Source organism: Schistocerca serialis, chromosome 8 (genome assembly GCF_023864345.2).
Source record: "Schistocerca serialis cubense isolate TAMUIC-IGC-003099 chromosome 8, iqSchSeri2.2, whole genome shotgun sequence".
In the NCBI taxonomy this organism is placed as follows: domain Eukaryota; kingdom Metazoa; phylum Arthropoda; class Insecta; order Orthoptera; family Acrididae; genus Schistocerca; species Schistocerca serialis.
This window is the reverse complement of record NC_064645.1, coordinates 281455885-281479026: the sequence shown is the minus strand read 5'-3', so window position 1 is coordinate 281479026 and position 23142 is coordinate 281455885. Positions and strand designations below refer to the sequence as shown.

Sequence of the window (23142 nt, the reverse complement as noted above, 5' to 3'; positions counted from 1 at the left end):
CACTATATTTGTCACTTTTTTGCTGTGTAGCATATTCCCAAAAGCTAACTCTGGTTTGAAAGCTGTGGGCGATGCTTACAGAATGCATACCACTAAATGTTAGCACCACATAACCTTTATTATTCTTACGTATCCCTAGCTAAGTTATTTTTCTGTACATCTTGATAAGTCTTTATTCTTGTATCCATTTGCACAAATTATCTGCAGTTTCTTTGTCAATTTAATCATCATCTAAAGGTAACTCCAAGAGTCTGTGTACCACTGAAGAACACAGACATACCTTCTGGGATCACATGACTTATCACTTATGATCACATCAGTGTTGGTTGATTTCCTGTGTGTGTCTATTTTGTGCCTTCCATCACTGTTGGTAATTACAAGATCCAGGAATGTTATGCTTTTTTTTTTTTTTTTTTGTAGCACAACCTTGAAATTAATTTTAGAGTGCATGGCACTTGTCTTCCTAGCCTCTTCATGTACAGGGTGATTATAATTAAAGTTAAACTTTCAGACAGCTGTAGAAATAACACCACTGGTCAGAATGACGTCGGATTGCAAACGAATATTATCGGAGGAGGAGAAAAAGAAATGGGAGACGAAAAATAAGTAGTTACAAAATGTAGCTATAGATGGCACTGTAAGCATCGTAATTTAATAGTGGTCAACTACAAATGACAGATGAATCATACAACAATGCCTAAGGTAAGCATTTGACACTAAACTGTACTACTCAGTGTGCATGGGTGTACATGTGTGATACTGTTAATTACGTTAAGCCCATCCACCACAGCAAGGTCATACCACATTGGATGGGAAAAATAGGTTTTCAATTGTCCTGAGGCCACAACCCCATAAAAAGCAACAATCACATCAGTTTTTAATTGTCCTGAGGCCAAAAATTGCACAAAAACCATCAATCAAAATCAAATCTGATTACTAATTTCCGTGTTACTGGTGCAAAACATGTTCAATACGCTGTCCACCGTTTTCTGCGACAAGTTGAAATCGAGAAACAGCATGTTCCACAACTGATCAAAGTATTTCTGGGGTCACATTCCAAAATGTGTTGCGCAATGCATGTCTTCAATACAGCTAAGTTTGCAATCGGCACACTGAACACAACATCTTTCAGATAGCCCCACTGCCAGAAGTCACAAGGATTAAAATCAAGTGATAGGGGTGGCTAGGTTGTAGGGAAATGGCAGCTGATAATCTAGCATTTCCAAAATGGCACTTCAGCAGCTGCTTAACTGGATTTGCAACGTGCGGAGATGGGCCATCTTGTATAAAGTGATCCCATCCACGCTGCTGGAGAGCTGGAACAATGTTGTTGCGCAAAAAGACACTCATAGCGCTTACCAGCGACAGTACAGATAACAGGAGCAGAAGCACCTGTTTCTTCGAAAAAATATGGCCCTATGATAAATGACGCCGTAAGCTTGCACCACACAGTGACCTTTTCAGGATGAAGTGGTACTGGTTATATACGTGTAGAGTTTCCATTGCCCGTATTCAACAATTCTGTGTACTAACATATCCTGTCAGATGGAAGTGCTGTTAACAAAATCTTCCATGGCCAATCATTGTCCACTTCCATCCGAGCAAGAAATTCTAAAGGAAAGGTCTGTCCCGCTGGCAAGTCAACAGGAAGCAACCCATGCACATGGGTGATTTTAAATGGATAGGAGGATGTCTCTTAGGATTTTACACACTGTGCTCACGGATATGTCCAATGTTCAGGCAATTCTCCATACACTAGACGTTTGCACACCACCACTTGTCTCCTTCTGCACTGCTGTGGCCACTTTTCACTGACATCGAATCAATTTGTTTCCTCCCTATACCATGTTGCATACCAAAAGACCCAATCGTTTCAAATTTCCGAATCATTTTCTCCAGACCCCACAGCAGGTCATCGGACCAACGTCTTTTTTCAAACCCTTCAGTGTCCAGAAATTTTCCACAGCAACATGGGCACAGTCATCATTCCTGTGATACAGCTTTACAAGCAGAGTGTGATCCTGCGTCATGACGAATATCGCAGACACAAAAGGAAGAAGAGCCGTTACCCGGCATGTTTATACCAACTTCAATGGGTTGCACGCATGACAGGCGTTTACATTTACGTATTCTGACACATACAGAGCCATCTATTGATCAATTTTCACATTTTTTTCCTTCTGCCATACGTTTTCCCCCTTCTCCGATAATATTCTGTTGCAATTTGATGTCCTTCTGACCAGTAGTGTTATTTCTACAGCATTTTGAAAGTTTAAATTTAACTATAATCACCCTGTATTTAACCAGCATTACCTCTTGTATGATAAAATAATTTTATCAATGTATCTTCTACCTTTAAATTAACCAACAAAGTGTTGGAAATGTATATTGAGAGCATACAGTATCTGAGCATGAATGAGAATGAAACAGTGTGAAATGTGTTTCAGATCATGTTACAATAAATGTTCAAAATGAGTACCATTAACTACAGCACAGAACAGCAGTAAGACCCTCCTTTGATGGTAAACATCTGGCACCTTTAGTGTATGTGTAGCCACTGCAAAACTTCTTGCAACTAATTCCCCCTGTAAGTACACAAGGGTAGAACACACTTTTCAGTTAGCCCCAGAGAAAGAAGTCTAATGTGTTGAGGTCCTGGGATCTTTCAGACCAATGTATACCAATGACCACCTGAGTTGTTGAGAAACAAGTAGGGCCCAAGAAAGTAGTTGCCAACCACACTGGCAACACATTTATACAAATTGTCTGATGACCTCTTTAACTGCTGTGCATGGGCTTCATCTGCCCCTACATGTGAGTTATTACAATTTTACATGCCTTCCCCAGTGAACAGTGGCTCTTTCACGAGCAGAACAACTTCCATTAATCTTTTGCAGACACCAATGCACACACCCAAGTTGAGGTGGATAATCATCTGCCTTGTGCTCTGTCAATGGGAAAGGTGATAATATGGACAAAATCAATGGTGAGCAATGACACACAAGAGAAGGGGGTCTGAAATAGTTGCTTCCAACCCTGAACTGTGTGCATCACATTGAGAGTCAAGATACAGCGCACGTCACGCAGTGTTGAGACACCAAATTTTACAGTACACTAAACATATCTGTTACAGATGCTTCAAATAAGATTTGGAAGGCCTAAAGGGACAAAACCCATGCCCACAATACATTTTTTGTAAAAATGTTTAAACAGACTTCAGGAATCTGCCGGGTATTTGACATCAATCTGAAAGAAGCTCTGATAGCATACGTGTTAAATTCATTGTCGCCAATGACTTTCAAATGTAGAAAGGTTGCGTGAAGTTAATTATGAATGTTTTGTTATATGGCCAGAAGAAACACATGAAATGATTTAGCAACAACTTTTGGAATGTTTGGAGACTGATTCACGTATTTTGGACAAAATGATAATGTGAATAAACAGAATGTATCTGAAATGAGTCAAGTTTAAATGATTCACCTCACCAAAAAGTCTTGCACAAATAATGGAAGAGCAAAATTTATTTTTGGGTGAAATTTAAGCTTGTCATCTTCCTACAAACAAAGTGTTTCTGCATACTGAACAAATGAGAATGGTAAAATTAACATGAAAGTGCTAAAATACTTGAAGACGTGAGTAGCCATGCCAGAATGGAGATTTGTTAATATCTAGATGTCCAAAATGACAATGCACTATCACATATTAACTGTGAGGGAAGAGTCAGCAAAATACAATATGGCGCTGCTGCCCCAATCACACTACATTTCACATTTAACAATGACTTTGTTCACAAGTTCCAAAGGTGAGATTGGGGACAAATGGCTTTGACATGATGCCTGATGTCTAGCGGTTGCTGGCTTGCAGGAGATGTATGAAGACTGGAAAATCTTTTGGGGAAGTATTTTGTTGCAGGAGGGTCATTTATTGAAGAGTATTAACTCACTGTTCATGTATCTTTCACTTACTTCTCTTTAGGATTTTAGTTGTGAAACTAATTGAACAATCTCCTTCAGACTGAATTTTAATGGATATCGTAAACTTAGTATCTATAAACCAAAATATGATAAATGCATTGTGCACATGTGAGCAATATTTTTTTTTCCATCAGCCAACAGATTTTCTATTTGTTCAGCACAGTGTGATACTATGAACATTAACACTATAAAGCCATAAAATTTACATACTGGCAATCTGTCAGATCAAGGTGTTAACAAGAAATATAAGTTAATTTTAGAGCTAATCCTTAATGTGGATAAGTCTGAATTATATGAATTGCAGGAACTGTAACCTGTACTGGAATCTGAGTTTGTGGTAGTAAGGTAAATCAGATAGTAAATGAAAACAAACAATGAGTTATAAAGTTATCTTTTCACCGAAAGATTTCAAACAAAGACAGTCTCGGTAAGTCTAAATATTTACAAATCAATATTTACAATAAAATTTTAAACTAAAATCACTAGTTAAAACTTACAGACTTTTACATGTTTACAAAATTAATAAAAAATGATAAAGATGATAAACTTATGATTATGTCACACAGAGAAGAATATTTTGCCTTACCTACACAAGCATATAAAAACACTGTTTAGCGTAGTAAGAATGAACCAATTGCAGTCAATCCAAATAAACTACTTCATAACATAGCTTACAGATGGATCTAACATTTATATTTTCACTGTAAATGTGACAATGAAAAAGTGTCAGGTACTTTTTTCACGAAATTACAATAGGAAACTCTTCTTTTAATGTACAGGTATGTTTGTATGCAATTACTTTTTGTTAACAGTATCAAATTGTTTCAATATATTACACACCTTCCAAATGTACAACAACAGTAAAAATAGTCATTAAAAGGAACTATAAAGATGAATCCATTCGAAAACCTTTACAACTGCTTGTTTGAAATTTACCTCTTGTTTCTTCGGTATAAGGATTCCACGGAAGAAGCTTTCGAAACTGGCTGAAATAGAAAAAGAAATACTGCATTTTACTTCATATACACAACGGGATAAAATATCAGACATTCCAGCACACAATGGAATGAAGTACTATATTTTAAGTTAAAAATGGGAAAGCAAAAATAAGTATGAGATGGCAACCAGGACATGGTCATAACAATAGGAGCTGATGATGATGGATGGTTACAAGTTTCAAGAGATTAAATTACTTGGTTATCAGTCCCTTGATTCATAGGAAAATGACTTTAAAAGATATGAAACAAGAAAAGGAGACCTGTCAGCTCCAGGGTCTATGACCATGACATCATGGTTAAAAATGTACATGACAGCAGCTTTAGGCAGCTAAAACTGTAGCTGGTCTCCAAAGGATACACCAAGAAGGATCGTCACAGTCAGCACAATTAAAACGCGGTCAGAAAATGCAGACTGTAGGGACCAGACAGCTAATTAAGTTAAACAGTTAGACACATAAAATGCATATATAAAAGTTTAAAAACGCACAACAGGGTGTAGGGAGAATATAGGCCGTAGCCACTTCCGGCACATGCTGCGTTGAGAGGTACTCCTCTCACAACCACCCCGATATCCAATGTGGAGGTGCATTAAATTTCATTACAAAATTCACTTTCCTACAAGAAACTTAAGACTACAGTAGCTGCTAACCCATTGTTTACAGGTATATAAGGTATGGAGACATGCAGGTTGATTGCTCACCTCAGATCTGCCAACAGGTTACACACGGCAAGAATATGGGTGAGCATGAGATGAGTACCACAGCTACATTGAGGGGAGTTCTGTTGGTGCAAAAGGAACTCGTGGATAATGCTGATGTGGCTGATATGCAGTACAACAGCATTTTTCTGAGAGGCCTGGAGAGAAGTATACCACATCTTTATGGTGTGTCCAGATCAATGTTACTGTCGTTCTGGAACTGTGAGAGTCAACTAATACGTCAAATGTTAATGTCCAGATGGTTTTTGGAGTAGCTCTGAAATATCCCTTGTAAGCAGCTCATTGAGTTGCTACGAAGCGGGGGAAGCCCTTTGTGGTGAGAGTTTTAATGAACTGCAGAGCCCGTTAGTCCAATTTGGCACAGTTCCCCCCCCCCCCCCCCCCCCTACTTCAACAATATTCTAGGGGGTGTCACATGGGTGTATTGTACACATGAAACATAGCAAAGTGGATTTATTTCATTTTCAGTGCACATTCTGCAAGCACTTGGCGGGGAATACTTATGCCCCTTGTCTGTGTAAAAGCAAAACTGATCCTGTCATTGATTTAGTGGCACTTAAGTTTTTCATGAATAAATTTAAGTATATCATTTTTATACAGCTATATTCAACACCAGTCTCCTATTTGAGTAATAATTTCTCCTGGACATATATAATTTTTATAGTTTGCAGTCCAGTACTACTATTTTTGTAACCTAATGCAGGGGCTGTGGTAGCAAGGTGCACAATCAATGTCAACCTCTACCTCGTTAACGATTGTTGGAATCTGTTTTAATCTGCAGAAAATAACATCACATATCACACAAGACACAACAGCCAAAAATTTCAAAAAGAAGTCCACTTACATGTGAAACTAAAAATATTACTGACAAAATTCTTACAATTACAAGGAGACAGAACGGCTTGTCAGCAGATTAATCTACAGTACCACCAACAGAAACACTTCACCCACATATATACCAATACTATTGCGAAGTGCATGGAAGTGGGTACTTTCCACTGTGCCAGTTATTAGGGCTACTTTCCATTCCATTCACATACAGTGTGCGAGAAGAATTATTGTTTAAATGCCTCCGTGCAGACTGTAATTAATCTAAGCTTGTCCTCACGATCTGTAAGGGAGTGAAACATAGAAGGTTTAATATGTTCCTAAATTCACCATTTAAAGCTGGTTCTTGAAGCTTTGTAACTAGGAAGGCTACTTTACACTACCTTCAAGTGACTGCCAGTTCAGTTTCTTAAGCACCTGTGTGACACACTCCCACAGGTGAAACAAACCGGTAACCATTCGAGTTGCCCTTCTCTGTATATGTTCAATATCACTTGTTAGTCCAAATTGGCATGGTTCCCGCACACTTTAGCAATATTCTCACGTGTGTCACATGGGCGCATATTTGTAAAAGTTCACAATTAGCTCACATCTTTATTAGTACTCGCTAGTTTATATCAAAAGTGTGGGATTATTTGTGTAACTCTACTGTACTGAGTTTTCCTCATGAGTTGCTCACTATGAAGAATTATGTTCATAAACTTCACTGAACAAGTAGTTAGACTGGCATTGTTATGAATGAATCCAAACAATGGAAAATCCAAGATGGAATGTAACAATAATATGAAAAAAAATACTTGCTATTCATCATATAGCGGAGACGTCAAGTCACAGATGGGCACAACAAATACAATAAGCTTGCATGATGGGAGAGGCAACTGAGTGGGGGTAAGAATGAGGCAGTGGCAGCGCGGGGGAGGGAGAGAAAGAGCAGTGTAAGGGAGAGGGATGGTAAAGTGCTGCTGCAGGAGCATGCAAAGATGAGGTGGAGAGAGGGTAGGGCAGCTAAGTGCAGTCGGGAGGTTAGACAGAGGGCTGGGGAGAGAGGGTGCGTGGGGAGGGGTGGGGGTTTGCGGAAAGGGAGAGAAGTAATAAGACTAGGTGAGTTGGAGGAACAGAAGACTGTGTAATGCTGGAATGGGAACAGGGAAGGAGCTACATGGCTAAGGACAATGACTAACGAAGATTGAGGCCAGGAGGGTTAGGGGAATGTAAGATATATTGCAGGGAGAGTTCCCACCGGTGCATTTAAGGAAACGCTGGTGTTGGTGGGAAGGGCACAGATGGCACAGGCTGTGAAGCAGTCACTGAAATGAACACACCCCCCCTTTTTTTTTTAAGCAGCTGGCTCCACAGGTAACCCTGCTTCTGGTGGAATACATGATGTTTGTGATTGGACTGGAGCAGGTGATGGTGGTGGTGGTAGGATGTATGGGACAGGTCTTGCATGTAGGTCTGTTACAGAGATATGAGCCATGAGGCAAGGGGTTTGGAGCAGGGGTTGTGTAGGAGGAGGATATTGTGTAGGTTCAGTGGGCAGCAGAATATCACTGTTGGGGTCGGAGGGGGGTGGGGGGTGGGGGGGGGGGGGGGGGGGGGGAGGCGGGACAGGACGTGAGGTAGTCTAAACCCTGGTGGACAATGTAGTATTTCAGTTGCTCCAGTCCTGGATGGTACTGAGTCTCGAGGGGAATGCTCCTCTATGGCCGGACAGTGGGCTTTGGGAGGTAATGGGTGACTGAAAAGATATGGCACAGGAGATCTGTTTTTGTGCAAGATTTGGGGGGAGGGGTTTACGGTCTGTAAAGGCCTCAGTTCATTTTGAAAGGGACTGTACATCACTGCAGATGCAACAACCATGGGTGGCTAGGCTGTATGGAATGGACTTCTCAGTACGGAATGAGTGGCAGCTGTCAAAGTGGAGGTATTACTGGTGATTGGTAGGTTTAATATGGACAGACTTAATGATGTAGCCTTCTTTGAGGTGGAGATCAACTTCGAGGAAGGTGGCTTGTTTGGTTGAGTAGGACCAGGCAAAGTGAATGGAGAAGAAGATGTTGACATTCAGGAGGAATGTCGATAGGGTGTTCTCACCCTCAATCCAGATCACAAAGACGTCATCAATGAATCTGAACCAGGTGAGGGATTTGGATTCTGGTTGACTAGGAAAGATTCCTCTAGATGGCCCATGAATAGGTTGGCATACGATGGTGCCATGCAGGTGCCCAAAGTCATACCACCGATTTGTTTGTAGGTAATGCCTCCAAAGGAGAAATAATTATGGGGGAAGACATAGTTGGTCATGGTGACTAGGAAGGTGGTTGTCGGTTTGGATTCCATCAGGTATTGGGAACGTTAGTGTTCAACAGCGGTAATTCCATGGGCATTAGAGATGTTAGTGTAACGGGAGATGGCATCAATAGTGACGAGCAGAGTACTATGAGGCAAAGAAACAGTAACTGTGGAGAATCTGTGGAGGAAATGGTTAGTATCTTTTTTACAGGGTTTGTCAGCTATGAGAGGTTGTGGGGGATGTTTGGAGGTTGTTGTAGAGGTGATGGACAATGGTAGTCCAAGACGGGAGTAGGAAGTGAGAAGGGTGTAGAGCTGTTTGAGGTGGCGCCACCTTTCCCAACAGCTGACAGATTTCAAACCAACAAATTTCTTCCTAGTCACCATGACCAACTATATCATTACCCACAATTACTTCTCTTTAGAAAGCATTACCTGCAAACAAATCCTCAGTATGGCTCTGGGCACCCACATGGGGCCATCCTATGCCAACCATTTCAAGGGCCATCTAGAGGAATCCTTCCGAAACACCCAGAATCCTAAACCCCTCATTTGGTTCAAACTGACTGATGACATCTGTGTGATTTGGATCACAAGTGAGGATACCCCATCCACAATCCTCCAGAACATCGACACCTTCTCCCCCATTCACTTCTCATGGTCCTACTCAACCCAACAAGCCACCTTCCTTGAAGTTGATCTCCACCTCACCTCACAGATGGCTACATCAGTACTTCTGCCTATTTCAAACCTACGAACCACCAGCAATACCCCCACTTCAATAGCTGCCACCCATTCCATACCAAGAAGTCCCTTCGATATAAGCTAGGCACCCATTGCCGTTGCATCTGCAGTGACGAGCAATCCCTCTGAAAATAAACTGAGGATCTAACTGAGGCTTTTACAGACCATGATTACCTCCTCCCCCCACCCTTGCACAAACACACATCTCCCATGCCTTATCCATCCAGTCTCCCAACAACTACAAAAGTCCCACCGTTCGGCAAGAGAGGAGCATTCCCCTCGTGAGTCTGTATCATCCAGGACAGGAGCAACTGGATTACATTGTCCGCCAGGGTTTCGACTACCTCACGTCGTGTCGTGCCCCCCCTCCCCCCTCGCAGTGGTATTCCACTGCCCACCGAACCTACACCATATCCTCCTCCAGCCCTACACAACCCCTGCTCCCGACCCCTTGCCTCATGACCTGTATCTCTGTAACAGACTTACATGCAAGACCTGTACCGCACATGTTCCCCCTACCACCTACGCCAGTCCAGTCACAAACACCACGCCTTGCACCAGAGGCAGGGGTACCTGTGAAACCAGTCATGTGATCTACAAGCAAAGCTGCAACCACTGTGCTGCATTCTACATGGGCACAACAACCGACAAGCTGTTTGTCCGCAGGACTGGCCATCAACAAACTGCAGCTAAAAAAAAAAAGAAATGGACCACCCTGCCTGTTTCACAGCCTGTACTATCTGGACTCTTCCCACCAACACCAGCTTTTATTAAATGTGCAGGTGGGAACTCTCCCTGCAATATATCTTACGTTCCCATAACCCTTCTGGCCTCAACCTTCGTTAGTCCCTGCCCTTACCCATCTAGCTCCTTCCCTACTCCAGCACTACACAGTCTTCATTTCCACCAACACACCCAGTCTTTTCACTTCTCTCCTTTTCGACTAACTATCACGCCCCCCCCCCACCCTCACCCCAAGCCCTCTGCCTAACTTCCCGACTGCACCTAGATGCCCTACTCTCTCTCTCCACCTCACTCCTGCAGCAGTTTACCGTCCCCCTCCCTTACCCTGCTCTTCCTCCCTGTCCCCCTCACTGCTTCAGCCTTTTTCTTACCCCCACTCAGTTGCCTCTTCCATCATGCACTGCAGTTCGTAGTCTGGCTTCAGTTGCCAGAGACTCTGTGTGTGTGTGTGTGTGTGTGTGTGTGTGTGTGTGTGTGTGTGTGTGTGTGTGTGTGTGTGAGAGAGAGAGAGAGAGAGAGAGAGAGAGAGAGAGAGAGAGAGAGAGGCAGGGCTTGTTGGCCGCCTGCTTATTGTATGATAGTCTTTTGTTGTGCCTATCTGCAACTCAGCAGGTTTGCTATATGGTGAGTAGCAACTTTCCTTTTCATAATGTCCATGTGAAATCTGTCATAGCACATCTGCTGCACAAAAAGTATATTTTCAGCACTTCACAAAATGCTTTCACCCCTACCAGCACTCCCATCACTGAAGGGTTACTCTGCCTCCCCACACATGCAGTAGATGAGCTCATTTTACGTGAGTTAGTGTGGTGTGAAGGCTGCACTGGCTATTGAGTGACTTAACAAGTCGCCACCAATGAAGTTCACTAGCCAGAAATGAGGGACGTTTCTGCAATTATGACCAAGTATATTCTTCAAGATTCAGTGTTTGAATTCAAAAAGTTGATGAGTGATATTGTTGCTAAATACAGTGCATTGGAAATACATGCAAAAAGATGACACTGAGGTGGTGGCTGGGCCCCATTTGTCACATATTGGCTCGGTCCAGATCAGTTTTTGTTGACTATCTTGTTTTTCCATCACCGTTGCAACACAGCGGTAGTTGTATCATAATTGTACTGTGAAGCGGAATGTTGTTAAGTTCTGTTGGCAACAAAGGTCGTGGATTACATCAGCATTTCCTCTCACACATCTCCCCTTTCTACAATGGCCTAAAATATTCCCTGAACTTCGCCAACACCTGTGGTGTGAACCATCTGCATTTTGTGCCACTTGTGAATTGTTCAGTCACATCAAAACTCAACAGGAAGAAAATGGGACAAAGTGAAGCAAAACGTCGAGTAAGAACTTAGAATAGAGGTAAACCTTACTAGAAAGAAATGTAATATTGGGGAATTTTTAGTATTGGTCTTGCGAGTTTTTTACAGGGGCTACGAATTTATGGTGTAGAATCGTGAAAATGTAACACTGGAAAATGTAAAATCGAAGTTCCATTGTATTAATATTGTTTGCAAGGTCATTAATATGCAACATGAACAACAAGGGTCACAACACAATTCTCTGGGACACACCTATAGTTACTCCCACAGCTATCGATGACTGTACATCCAAGATTTACTCCCACAGCTATCGATGACTGTACATCCTAGATAACATGTTACATCCTCCCTAACAAGAAATCCTCAATCCAGTCAAATTTAGTAGGATACACAATACTACCGCACTTTGAATGAGTGTAGGTGTTGTACCAAGTCAAATGTTTCTTTGAAGTCAAGAAATACTGCATCTACCTCATTGTCTTGATCCATGACTATCATGACATAATACGAAAAAGCTGTAGGTTGGTTTTCACAAGATCAGTGTTTCAGGAATCCATACTGGTTGAAATGGAGGCCATTTTGTTTCAGTACATTTGAGCTCAGAATATGTTCTAAGATCCTACAACAAGTGAGTGTCTAGGATATCTGACTGTAGTTTCCTGTGTCAATTCTGCTATCCTCCTTGTAAAGAAGATTGACTTGTGCCTTCCAATCATTGGGTATGGGTTGTACACTCTCTCTCTCCCTCTCCCTCTCCCTCTCCCTCTCCCTCTCCCTCTCCCTCCCCCCCCCCCCCCCCCCCATTTTGAGGGATGTATGGTACATTATATGTAAAACAGAAGCTAACTAAGCTGCAAATTCAATACAGACTCTGATAGGGATTCCTTCAGGCCCTAGAGCTTTGTCAAATTTTAGTTATTTCAACCGTTTCTCTAAGCCAATGACACTAATATGTATTACACTCATCCTTCCAGTGTTGTGAGAATTAAATTGGGGCAGTGCTCTTGTATTTTTCATAAAGGAACAGTTGGAAACCGAGTTCAGCATTTCTGTTTTTGCTTAGCTACACTCAATTTCAGTCCTTGTCACATGCAAGTGATTCTCTAATTTTAGTGGCACTCACAGCTTTTACACATGATACTTCTTGGTGTTTTGTGAGTTACCTTTCAAATACTTAGTGGACATCAATGGCTTCACATATTGCTGTTGACAGCCAAACATGTTCCATTTAGCATCTATGTTTATAGATATAGGCTTTGTTTCACACCTATTATGTAGAAGTTGCAGTTTCTTTAGGAGTTAATTCACAGTGACTTTGTGCCATGGAGTGTCACGTCAATCATGAACTGTTTATGTACATACCTATAAATTGCATCATCAACTGTTGATTTAAACTTGAGCCAAAGCTTTTTCTACATGCTTCTGTTAACCGTTTCAAATTTTTCACCATGATATGACACTACTACCTTTTTATCTAGTTTGCTGTATATATAAATCTATTTGTTTTAGTTGCCTTTTATACTTTGGTAAGTATTGTTGTTACAAACATCTCTTGATTACTGTCACCTTTCAATCTGGTTATCCCTAAAGAGGTCAGATATATTTGTTGCCACTGGTTCAAAAATATTTCCATCATGAGTGGGCTTCTGAACTACTTGTCCAACATAGTTTTCAGATAAAGCATTAGAAATGATTCATAGGATGTCTTATGCCCACCATTTGCAAAATGGTAATTATTTCAAATGATTGTTGGATGTAGTGGTTTTCTCTGAAGTTTTCAGTTGCATCTTGGGGTGAGTCTGGCAGTAGTGGATGGATGGATCCCATCACAACAGGTTCATGCCCACCCTTGACACTCAGACTTGTTCAAACTATATGACATGCAGCTTTAGCTTCTATCTTGAGGGATCCGAGAGTCTAGTCTACTGTGATAAATACACCACCTCCGTTTCCCATTAGCCAATCCTTTCTATACACAAATTTTCTGCAAAAATCTCACTGCTTTTAGGAAGGCTTCAATATCTGACACTTTCTTGCAAATGCTTCAGCAGAAATTTAATACTCTCACCCATTGAGGGTATTTCGTTGGATCCAGACACTAATACTTCTGGGTATTCTACAGCTATCACTATCTAGCCTGATGGAGAGTCACCACACACAGTCAGCTGTCTGGACAGCAGACTATATTGTGTAGTGCACACAGACCCATTTACGGACACCCTTTAATTCTCAACCCTATAGCACAAGTTCAGGAAGTCACAGCCTAATCTGTCACACAATCTACTAAGTCTTTGGCCACAGCCTCCTACGTACCTTAGAACTAGTGCCACAACCAGTTCTGGGGGCAATACTGTATACTATAAGATTTCATGAAACTCCGTGAGCTAGGCTGGCCTTCCCAACCTTTTCCATCAACCACTGAAATAATCCAAGTATGACATCTGAGACCAAAGAAAACACATTGTTTGTTCCATTGTGCACCACAATACACATTTGGTGACATCCTGTTTTCTCAATGGCTGCTGGAACAGCCTCTTCACCGTGTATCAGTAGCCGAAGTATGTATGTAATCATCCACTATTTGCTGAAACAGTGTTAACCCTAAAACTATTTCACTCTCTTATCTGTTGGCAAACAGTGCTTGCACACTGTCAGCAGGAAGCACATATCTTTACTCATGTGAAGGTAATATCTTCATTGTAAAACGAACAAGGAGTTTTAAAAGAGTTACATAATATTTTTCCCAACATTACAGTAGAAGTTATACAAGGACTACACATAATGTAACTTCTGTTTTCATATAGCATTCATAATAGTACGGATACTGGCACTGCCTATGAGGTAGAATCCTGCTTAAACCAACACACTGTGAGCAGTGGAGAATCAAAGTTGTGTCCGTTTCTCTCAGAGCCACGTGCTTTCAAAACATGTGCCACAATTACAAGTCCCACCAATATGAGATATATTCTGTAATAAGGTTTCTTGTGGCAGAACACTGTAAAGCTAGTGAAATCCATTATGAACTTTGTGAAGTTCATGGGCCAAATGTAATGAGTGAAGTTGGTTTAAGAGAAAGGTGCTATACGTTCAAACATGGGTAAACCAAAATCCATGATGAAGAGAAAAATTGTTAACCGAGTACAATGAATGCAGATCTGATTTATTTGGTTGATGAAAGGGTTAGAGAAAACTGCAGATTCACTAACTCAGCATTCTGAGCTCCTGCATGAGCTCGGCATGCTGCGACCAAACTATGAGCATTCAATTCTGAAGTATTCGATCACTCTCCCTACAGCCATGATTTGGCACCTAGCGACTGTCATCTCATCACGCAAATGAAGAAGTGGTTTGGCTCAAAGCACGTTGGCAGTGACAACGAGTTGAAAACCAGAGTTTTGGGTTGACTGCAGTCGCAGACAACAGAATTCTGCAATTGCAGAATTTAAAGATCTTCAAACACTATAACAAATATCTCAATGTGGCTGGAATATCTATGGAAAAATAAATTAGAGTGTGTACTTTCAAAGTATTCTAAAACAAATTCTGTAACTTCATTCACTTTATTTTTAAGTAAAAGAAAGTTACTTTATGAATAGCTCTAGCAAAATATATCAACACTATACCAGCAAAAATTTTAAAATTATACTACAATTCATAATTTTATGTCACCTTGAAAGCAAAGGAACTTCAAAAAACAGACATTTACCATTGATGAAGAGAGACACTATACAATCTCAAAACAATCTTCTTAAATGATCAAAAAGCTTGAAGAACACATTTTTTGTTACTATGCACTGGGGTAATACTCTTCTTCAAAGAATATTTTGTTAATATGTTTGTTATCATCAATACAGCTCTTCACTTTAAACAGCCATGTATTTTTCTACAGAAAAAAGTAATACATGTGAAAGAATTGTTTTCATCTACCAGCAAAGTCTTAAGAAACATGTAAACATTGCAAGACTTTTGGAAACTAAAAATTACTATTAATACAGTTTATTTTGAATGTACAACCTGTGGAGCAGGAAAGGAATTCGACATGATAATTACACAGAAGTACACAATTTCTTTTCCGATTTGTACTCCGGCACATACATTGTCATATTTTGGGAGATTTTACACTTAATTCTGAGCTGTATAATAAAAAAACTCAAATTTTGAGTAGCACCTGGTTTGGCTCAAAGATGAAGCTACAAACCAGACCTTAGTTACTTTTAGAGATGGCTGCAAGAATTGGCACATGAAGTTGCATTCACACCTTGATTCCCAACTAGATAATTGTGTTCCACACAGCTCCATCTGTAAACTCAACTCGCCTTCAAGTACACAGCATGTACCATGGTCACTTTCTTTTCCATTTGTAAATGGTATATGGGAATGACAACTCTTGGTAATCCTCATTAGAGATCAAATCAGTGCAAATTTTAGATTCATGGTCTTTTGTCAGATGTATGTAGCAGGAAGTTGTATGTTGACAATATAAGGAAAAAGATAGATTGCTACACACTGCAAAGATGACCCACTGAGTTGCAGACGGCACAATGAGAGGACTGTTACACATTATAGGTTTAGCCAAAGCCTTCTTCAGCAAAGAAACACACACATTCACGTAAGCAAGCACATCTCATGTCCACATGACCACTACAACCAGCAGCAGCGACCAGAATGCGACTATCACATGAATAGCATTTGGCAACTTCCTACATTTCCCATTTCTCCAATGCCATCCCTGCCACAATGGACCTCTGTCCCAGCTTTCTGCAACAGTTCCGAAAAGTATCCGTTTCCAAGGCTGAAACACAGTCCCACATCCTGTTCCTTAAAAGCTGCCTAAACCATGGACTTCTCTCCAATGGCCTAACCATAAAAATTGCTTTCACTGGGCCCCTCCCCTTCTTTCCAGATTCTGCAAGTCTCTGGCCGTCACAAGCCTAGTACTACAAAAACAAATTTCCGTGGCACATGCATTCAGAGCCAAATCTGCTCCTTCTGCAAGATACTGTTACTGTACAATCAAATTTACTTCACATCTCTGAATTAAAACCCCTTTGTCACCAGCACTGAAAGAGCATTCTGGACACCACCTCCGTAAGTTATCAAACCTGTTGGCATCCTACCACCACCTTGGGGCACCACTATTCAACCCCTATCGTAACCACAGTGCTCCTCTTCATCAACCCCTAACAGCAATAATACCATGGCTAGTGGGCCTTTCAAACTTGTCACATCCCTCGAAACTCCCAACCAACACTACATATTCCCAGCCTTAACAATATCTGAGCACTGTTGTTAACCTTTCCAACAAAATCCTCAGCCCCACAGAAGTTTCAGTCCTATCCAATGGCCTCACCTTTAACTTTACACCCAAGTTTATCCACATTGGGCTTAAAGACCTACTCTCCTTTTCCCAATCCATGCAATGGAAACAGTTCCTTGCCACCTATCCCTCCAACCAAAGCCAAATTAATTCCAACATTCCCTGCCTCTCCCAGTACATACAACCACCCAACTGTGATCCTCCAACCCCCTTACCTACCCAGCCCTTGGTCACCTTCCATCTTTACCTAACCACCTTTACCATGTCCCTCCCTATGAACACCAATCTTTCAGCAGGAAAGGACAGCCATACACAGGCTCAAAACAGATCCTAACCTAATCATTCTCAAAACAGCCTCCAGTCCTTGCTTGAAGCCCCTTAGGCCCTTCCCAGAAGCTCTCCCCTGAATCCATTTCCCTCCTCACCCCTATGATACCCCACATGCCCACCATCTGCATGCTATCCAAAATTCACAAACTCAACAATCCTGTATGCCCAATTGTTGCCAGGTACTGTGCCTCTAATGGAAGAATTTTGTCCTCACTGACCAACACCTGCAAACAACTGCTCATAATCTAGCTTCCTATGTCAAAGATACCAACCACTTCCTTCAATGACTCTTCACCATCCCCACACCTTTGCCTCCTGGTTCCCTACTCATCACTGCTGACACCACTTCCCTATACACCAACATGCCTCAAACCAACAGTCTTGCTGCAGTTGAACACCACCTTTCTCAATGTCCTTCAGACTCCAAACCCACTACCTCATTCCTCATACACGTAACTAACTCTATCCTAACTCACACCTACTACTCCTTTGAAGACAAGGTATACAAACAAATACGTGGCACAGCCATGGGAACCCTTATGGCACTCTCCTATGCCAAACTGTTTATGGAACCACCTAGCCTACCAAAACCCCAAACCCCTGGTCTGGTTTATGTTCACTGATGATATCTTCATGATATCTTCATTATCGGGACTTAGGGCCAAGAGACATTATCTTCATTTCTTCACAACCTCAGCACCTTCTCTCCCATCCACTTTACAAGGTGTCCTGAACCCAGTGTGCCACCTTCCTGGACATTGACCACCTCCTCCCTGACAGCTCCATCCAAACCTCTGTTCACATTAAACCCACCAACCACCAACACTACCTATTATTCTGACAGCTGCCATCCCTTCAAACCAAAATATTCCTTGCATACGATCTGGCCACCAGGGGATGGCGTATCTGAAATGACAGAAAGTCCCTTTCGCAGTATGCTCGAAGTCTCACCAAGGCCTTCAGAAACATGCACCATCCCATTACCTAGTCTGCCAATAGATTTCCCATGCCACTTTCCCACACATCCCCAACCCTCCTACCACCGCCAAGAGCCAGCTACGTAAGAGTGCCCCCTTTGTCATACCGAACAGCATCTCAGACAGAAACAACTGAACAACGTCCTCCATCGGGACTTCAACTACCTATCATCAATCCCTGAATTAAGGGATGTCCTATCCATGTTCCTTCTCACATCTCCTACAGTAGTTTTAAGTCACCCACCCAACCTCCACAGCATTCTAATCAAAGCCTGCACCACTCCCAATCCCAACCCTTTGCCATAAGGATCATGGAACACTCAGGTGAGAGACCTGCACAAGCCACCCACACAGCACTTCCTATTCCAGTCCTGCCATACGCTTATCTCATCAAAGGCCAGGCACATGTGAAGGCAGCCATTTTGTATACCAGGACTGCTGCAACCCCTGCACAGATTTTTATATTGGTAGCTTTTTATATTGGTATGACTCCAACTGGCTGTCCACCAGGAGGAACGGCCTCTGCCAAGTTGTGGCAAAGAGCAAATACACCACCCTGTGACATAACATGCAGCTGAACACAACATGCTATATTTCAACAGTTGCCTTACAACTTGGGCCATCTGGATCCTCCTCTCCAACACCAGCTTTCCTGAACTGTGCATATGGGAGTTGTCCTTACAACATATTCTCTGCTCTAGAAATTACCCCAGGCTCAACCTACACTAACCTGCTGTCCCCACACCCTTCATTCAACAGTTCCTGCCACCTCCCTTTTCATGTCCTCTAACTCTCATTGCTTGCTGCCCTCTGCCAATGCATCCACCCATCCTTTCCCTTCCCTGCTCCTCTCCTTTTCCGCTCCTCATTATTCCCCCACACCCACCTCCCTACGCTGTGCCTGGCAGTCTCATCAGGCTGCCATCTAGTCCCAGCATACCCTACCAGACAACAGTCTTCTCTCCCCCCACCCATACCCTGCTAGCCCTCTCCCTTCCTCACCCCAATCCAGATTGCTATTAATGTGACAGTCACATTCTTGTTGGAGCCATCAGTGATAGTGGTTATGTGTGCATGAGGTGTTCTTGCTTTTATGTGTGTGTGTGTGTGTGTGTGTGTGTGTGTGTGTGTGTGTGCGTGTGCGTGTGCGCACGCACGCACGCACGTCCGCGTTTGTGTTCCTTTGCTAAAGAAGGCTTTGGCCAAAAGCTATAATGTGCAACAGTCTTTTTGTTGTGGCTGTCTGGAACTCAACAGGTCATCTTAACTGTTAGTAGCAATCTACCCTTATTGATGAAATTCCGACCTGGCGTTTCCATTGTTTTAAGTAATATGTTTATTATCTCTCCTGAAAATCTACACCCTCTGAATTTTAACTGTAAACTACACCACGATAATACTGCACTCTTACAGTATCAGCTACTGGAGTTGGATGAGCATTTCTGTGCTGCTTTTGTGCTTGCTAAACCAATGACTGGCTACACATGCTGGTCATATTTGGAACTTCTCTATTTCCTCTATAAATACTGCCTGGTAAGGATTCAAAGGGAAATAATGAAGTATCTGTTGAGCATTGATTTTGTGAGCTACTTGTTTCATGATTAGTCAACACTTTCTGAGGATTGTACTGACAGATCTCAGATTGCTTGTCTTACAATTAGTTTCATGTGGCTATTCCACTTTCAGTCACTCCATATGCATTGTTTCAAATATTTAGTGGATGTGTATTTTTGAAACACATTAAATTTGTTTATACAGAAGGTCAACGACCAATACCTGCATCACAACTACAATGTCTGCAGGTCTTCCGGCATTTTGTACAATTTTATAATCTAAATACAATGCTTCATCTTCATGTGAATAGCTTCATGGAGCTATGAACACACTGTGTTTAACATCTTTTGAGATCAGACAATACTTAATGGTTTATGTAATTAAAGAGTTGAAATTGCCTTACAAACAGAGCCGCACATAATAGTGTCTGCAGTTACAATATAAATATTTGAACAGGCAAAGAAAAAAAGAAAAAAGACAACAGAAATTGTTAAGAGAAATGTTCACGTCAAGCATCAATTACTAATTGCCATTAAGAATTAGTTCACAAATGTGTCTTCCACAGAAATAGTAGAAAAATTTCAATACCGAGAGATATTAAAAACTCAAAATGTCAAACTGCAGCTTGTTCGCAGCTCAGAGTAAAGTACAAAATGGATCAGTATTAATTAAATTGCGGAAAACTAAGATACAGCCATGTCATAAAATACACCACTTTATAAAAAGACAAAGCAATAAAAATAAATGCAACACAAACACAACAATATTTCTGTTAGACACTACTGATGATTTAAGCCCCAATGAATAATGAATATACTAGCATAAGAACAAGGAAAAAATCCAGCCGATTGTTATCCTCTGCAGAATCAGATAAAATATGGACAGCCACACAAAAACTTGATACTTCCTTAATCAGTTCCATCTCCAAAGCTTGACACAACATAGAACCTGCATCTGGTAAGCAGGGGGTGTAAGCAGGGGGTGGGGGGTTGGGTAATTTATTCCTCAGTATCCCTACATAAATTACCACCATCCCTCTTTAGCAACATCTGAAGTCAGTGAAAAGCTTGATCCCAATTGTCCTTAGTGGTAACTAAAGTAGTACTCCACCACTAAACGGGCAATGTGTCAGTTGGTTGCACACACCCTTTCTCAGAACTACAGTTGCTAGTGATACAGCTTGTTCAGGCAGAAGTCCTGAGCACATCTAATATCCCTGTGGAATTTGCAGTGAAGTTCAGAAACACTTTCAATGAACTCTTCCACTTTATCATTTTTCTCCATGCTTCAGCTCACAATTCAGGTCTCCATGTGCCTCTAAACAACAGACTGAACTGTCACAGTAGCAATGCCTTATCCTAATTGCAAAATGAAATCATTCCACTGAAGGATAGACAGTTTTTTAAGCGATACAACTTTGGTACAGATGCTTCAGATTGGGCACTGTATGACAAAGACAGATTTGAACACATTTAGCTTCCTTCTTCCAGGCACCTCTTTCCCCCTCTCCCGTTTCACTTCTCTCTCAAAGGTGGTTTCACATAAGGAGTACTCACTGAAATTCAAGATTACCACCACTTCCTTTTGAACACTACCTGCAAGGGAAGGAACAGAATAGGATACAATGACAAAGAATGGTTGCTTTTCAACTCTGAAGAGCATATTTTCACCCATACTGAAAGCATTGTCCCTCTGGCAACAATTTGCTCAAAAACTTGATCCCTACGGCATTGGCTCATTTCATGTTGTTACACACTTTATTACCACCACCTTTATCAGTTCACTACTCCCATAGTTTAACTGCGTCAGAGTGCATTGTCACTTCTGGTTATCAGATCTTCAATGTTATTCAGGACGTTGTGTGAATCGTCTGAAATAGTATCCCCCAAATTCTTTCACCTTCAGTAAGTTGGTAACCTACTGTGATGTGTGTGTCTCAACTGGCAATGCTGTATTGTACAGAATTTAATGTTATAGATTTTAGTGACTGGACTAGTCCCTGAAGTCACTTCTGAATTTAGAATGGTGACAATGTGTCAAACTTAGTGGTGATTAAGTACTCCCCATCACCCATTTCACTATGACAGTGTGTCAGATTTTTGTCTGGTGATCTCTTTTTAATGAAATACATTTTAATGTGTTTTAAGTGTCCTGTTAAAATCTGTAGCTTATATTTTTCATGAAGCCCAATTTGCTATTTGCCACATTACAAGCATCAAAATGAAAATAAATAGTTTGGACCCTTTATGATCCTGTAAAAATCTAGGAAAATGTATACTGTGAGGCTGACTTTCAAATACTGCGTAAGTTATTATCTTTTGCTTTGCCTCAATAATAAATTTCTTGAGATATCTTCCAGTTGATTTTTTTTTTCAGTCATCAGTCTTCTGTCTGGATTGATGCAGCCCAGCAGCACAAATTCCTCTATTGTTTCAAACTCTCACTCTCAGTAGTACCAGCACCCAAAATCCTCAATTATCTAACAAAAATATCTAACAAATATATTCCAATCTCTGTCATCCCTTACAGTTTTTTACCCTCGACAGCTCCCTCTTTTACTACAGAGGTTAATCTCTGATGTCTTACGATGTGTCATATCATCCTGTCCCTCCTTGTCAGGATTTTCCAAATATTTCTTTCCTTGCCAATTCTGTGGAGAACCTCCTCATTTCTTATCAGTCCATCTAACTTTAAACATCTTTCTATTCCAACACATCTCAAATGCTGTGATTCTGTTCTTTTCTGGTTCCTCCACAATTCATGATTCATCGCCATATAGTCCTGTGCTCCGAATGTACATTCTCATTAATTTCTTCCTCAAATTAAGGGTCTTGTTTGACGCTAGTAGACCTCTTTTGCCAGGAATGTCCTCTTTGCCTGTGCTGGTCTGTTTCTATGTCATCCTTGCTTTGTCCATCATGTGCTATTTTGGTTCCAAGGTAGCATTATTCCTTAACTTTATCTATATTGTGGTCACCAGTTTTGATAGGTTTATTGCTAATCTCATTTCTGCTAATGCTCATTATTTTCATCTTTCATCAGTTCCCTATCAACCCATGTTCTGCACTCCTAGGACTGTTCATTCCATTCAACAGGTCCTGCACTTCTTCACTGCTTTCATTGAAGATTGCAATGCCATCACCAAATCTTATCACTGATGTCCTTCCATCCTGAATTTTAATCCCACTCTTTAACCTCCTATTATTTCTATCATTACTTCTTCGATGTATAGATTGAAGAGGAAAAGAGTGCATTCCTATCTTACACTCTTACTGTTCCCTCTGCATTCTTGTGAATACTGTGTATTATCCACATTTCCCTATAACTTACACATACTTTCAAGATAA

General features: G+C 41.2%; 1 protein-coding gene across 2 annotated transcripts in view; it reads right to left on the bottom strand.

Moving 5' to 3' along the window:
* Positions 1-4394: 4394 nt before the first annotated feature.
* The window catches only part of LOC126416229 (uncharacterized), a 77655-nt gene continuing 58907 nt past the window's right edge, over positions 4395-23142 (bottom strand). The window contains exon 5 of one of the 2 annotated variants that reach the window (XM_050083834.1): positions 4395-4960. In XM_050083834.1, the coding sequence (XP_049939791.1) occupies positions 4907-4960 (54 nt within the window). In that variant the 3' untranslated portion in view covers positions 4395-4906. Of the gene's footprint in view, positions 4961-15373; positions 15501-23142 lie in introns of those variants that run through there. The other variant, XM_050083833.1, reaches the window with a different exon arrangement.